Source organism: Odontomachus brunneus, unplaced genomic scaffold, assembly GCF_010583005.1.
Source record: "Odontomachus brunneus isolate Ranch 3 - 2012 unplaced genomic scaffold, Obru_v1 Obru_scaffold_085, whole genome shotgun sequence".
Taxonomy (NCBI): Eukaryota; Metazoa; Arthropoda; class Insecta; order Hymenoptera; family Formicidae; genus Odontomachus; species Odontomachus brunneus.
In genome coordinates this window covers 1,200,710-1,204,137 of record NW_022639535.1, presented here as the reverse complement: position 1 = coordinate 1,204,137, position 3,428 = coordinate 1,200,710, and the positions used below count along the sequence as shown (strand labels likewise).

General features: G+C 30.8%; 1 protein-coding gene across 9 annotated transcripts in view; it reads left to right on the top strand.

Annotated features, from left to right (window-relative positions):
- Positions 1-3,428, top strand: part of LOC116847901 (syntaxin-binding protein 5) — a 35,271-nt gene that overhangs the window by 27,794 nt on the left and 4,049 nt on the right. For 5 of the 9 annotated variants that reach the window (XM_032823404.1, XM_032823407.1, XM_032823405.1 and 2 more), the window contains 5 exons: positions 2,056-2,181; positions 2,323-2,442; positions 2,565-2,690; positions 2,899-3,099; positions 3,200-3,308. In XM_032823404.1, the coding sequence (XP_032679295.1) occupies positions 2,056-2,181; positions 2,323-2,442; positions 2,565-2,690; positions 2,899-3,099; positions 3,200-3,308 (682 nt within the window). Of the gene's footprint in view, positions 1-2,055; positions 2,182-2,322; positions 2,443-2,564; positions 2,691-2,898; positions 3,100-3,199; positions 3,309-3,428 lie in introns of those variants that run through there. The other 4 variants (XM_032823408.1, XM_032823406.1, XM_032823411.1 and 1 more) reach the window with 2 other exon arrangements.

Sequence of the window (3,428 nt, the reverse complement as noted above, 5' to 3'; positions counted from 1 at the left end):
ATATATATATATATATATATATATATATATATATATATATATACATATATATATATATATATACATATATATATATATATATATATATATATGAACAAAATAATATGAATCTTTCAAAATAATTTGAATCTTTCAATTCATGAATGTATTTTTTTTAAACTTAATTTTGTTTGATTTTTTCATATTTTCTTCCTTTGTTTTTATTTCATTCTCTGAAATCAATTTTTATTAAGTTTGATTTGAAAACTTCACACGATATTCAGTAATGTTTTTTTATCAATATATATTCCATAGTATTTGTTAAAATAATATTATAGTGTGACACGTAAATTTTGGATTATTCATAAAATCTTTAATATTATTGCAAACAACGTTGTTCTTGAGATCCTTTCAGCATAATATACATTTTTCTGTTATCTAGAATCAATATAGATACTGTCTGGTCTTTATTGATCTGAATGTGAAAATGACTTCGATAGTTTTTACTACAATGCATCTCTTTCTTTCTAACTTGTACGTGCTCTTTAGCGAGTCTTTTCTGAATAAACACAAAATGGCACATCGTCTGGACTGCGTGATCTCTAGTTGTCACACTGCACTCTCGAAGAGATGTACTCTTCCCTGCTGTTCTCGTTTTCGCCTATGTGGCAAACTTTTGATTTTCGCTTCTTTTATAGATGTGGTCTAACGTTGCATTTGAAATAATTACTTTTTAGCACATTATAAAAGATGCACCCTATATGGACATATTAATAACATGCAAGGTAATAACCTATGCAAGGTAAATGTGCAAATATCGAAGAGACCATATATTAACAGTTAAATCTTATAGTCTTGACTAAAAAATAAGAACAAGAGAGACAAATATTTTTATCATCAAGATTATCTCCTTCAGTCTGTATTTGTAAACCGACTTTTTCGTATATATTCACGTTACTTTTAATTGTATTACATTACTCGACAATTATGGCAATTCTTATTCAACTCTTTAAAAGTGAAGCTTTATCTGAGTTCGTATTTGTTAACACGTAATTTTTTCAAAATACTTTATATACATATGAAACCAAAACCTTAAGATTTTTGCTACGAATAGACTCGCTTTATTCGTATCGTGTTTTTTCTCATTGCGTTCCAAATGTCATTTTATTTGGAACGTACTCATCTTGTAATATCATCTTGTAATATGTATATCATATGGTGTTAAGTTATATACTGTGCATTGAATTATCTCCAACAAATGACACGTTATATGACAAGATCCTCGAATGTGTATTTCAATTGTCATTTTACAATACACTATTTGTGATTGAAAACACACACATGAAATCAAAAGCAACATCCAAATCTTCTCTTGAAATTACCCCAGACTTACAACTTTCTATAAAACATATAGATTTGACCCGTTTTACATTTACATTACAAGAACTCGATTAATCTTATCGGCGATATTTTTGTCAAGAGAAATTACTCAAATATTTCACACGTGCATGCCAGAGTGGTTCCTTGTACCGCTCGTCTCTATTTAGTGTACTTCTGTGAAAATAATTAGGCCTGTAAATGATACTCTACGCATTAATTGGACACTTTATGCGTGCGTGCGTGCGTGCGTGCGTGCGTGCGTACGTAGGTGTGAATGTGTCTGCGTCTTTGTGCGTTTGTGTGTAAGTTTATGACTTTGACTTGATATTCATAAGTTCTGACGAGTACAAAGTGTATGAAAGATATTAAGATGCTCAGTCAAAAAATTTTAATCGTGATAGTTGTTGTTGTTGCTGTCGCTGTTATTATTATTATTATTGTCATCGTCATTATCGTTGTCATAATCAGCATTTTCATTCTGAGTCGCAAACATTATTATTACTGTCCTCTTGAAACTGCTATTTCTGATACATGTTCTGACTTCGTTAGTTACACTTTGCGATATACACTATGTAAAGACGATGCAAACATGTCAAAAATAATTTTAATAGTCATTATGCATGTCTTTTAGTAAATCGAGAAAATGGATAACGCTTTCTTCTATAAATAATCGATAATTTTTTGTTTGGATTGCTGGTCGGGTAGATAAGTTTGACGGCTCTTTCCAACGATCAAGGAGCTCGAGTATGTCGTCCCTCGAAAATATCACTACAGAAACCATTAGCTGCCTTACATTTGCGGATTCTTATACGAAAAAAAGTGGTACGTAGTTGTTCAGTGCATATTTTATTGTTAAAATTCGTAAATTATATTAATTTTAAATACTTATTTTTAATATTTAAGAACTCTCTTTTATGTGCAGTATATTCGTTATTGTTCATATTAATATAATTACTTACATAGATACAAGCGGTTTGCCAACTTTATGGATTGGCACATCCCTGGGATCTGTACAAACTGTTGTATTCAATACACCTGCTCATGGGGAACGTCATGCTCATCCAGTGGTTGTGTCTACTTGTAGTAAGTAAACCTTCTTCTCTCTCATCACATTCAATATTTAGTAGAATCATATTTTATCCGTTTTAATCTTTAAGATTATCCCATGTAATATGAAGTTTTACTATGTCTTTCATTGTACGCAGATGGATCTACTTTCAAACTCAAGGGTTGTATCCTTTCCATGTCGTTCTTAGATTGCAACGGTGCTTTGATTCCATATTTATACGAGTCTTGGAAAGACGAAAATGTGGACGGCAAAGAACGCAACAGTAGGCTTTATTTCTTTTATTGTATTTACATATATAACATCAAAAATTGATTTGGTACAATTTCTCTGTAATTCTTCACATATTTTCGCGATTTTTAATAAAAAAAAACGATAGTCTATCAATTTACTTAATCACGTTCGCGATCTTTATATTTCTTTGAAAAATTTGATGTATAATAGGAATATTAATAATCTGTTTTTTGTTAAAGAGAATCAAGGGAAATGTACAAATAGCCGAATGTCACCGTCGACACAAGTTAGTGGAGATAATTTCGAAGATAGACAATTTGTTGTGCTTGCGTCAGAGAAACAAGCGAGAGTTGTAGCATTACCCTCTCAGAATTGTGTATATAGACAACAGTTAGCGGAGACCCATATCGTAATTAAGGCGGAAGTTACGTCTTTGAAAGGTATTGTCTATTGTTTTTTAACTTTTACGTTGTGTATATATACAATAATCATTTAAATATTTTAGTATATGTAATGCATTATTGAAATATTTCTGTCCAGATAATGTCTGCCTGGTATGTTATGTTTCTAATGGTCACATCACAACGTATAGCCTGCCCAGTCTTAGACCGCTGATAGACGTCGATTTTCTACCTCTTATAGATTTGAGGTAAGAAAAGTAACATTTTCGTAATCTTTTTTTATTGAAACAATATAATAGTCGCAATATTTGCACATGACGCGTTGCACTATATGCTATTGTAATAACGCTAAAAAAAAAAAAAAAAAA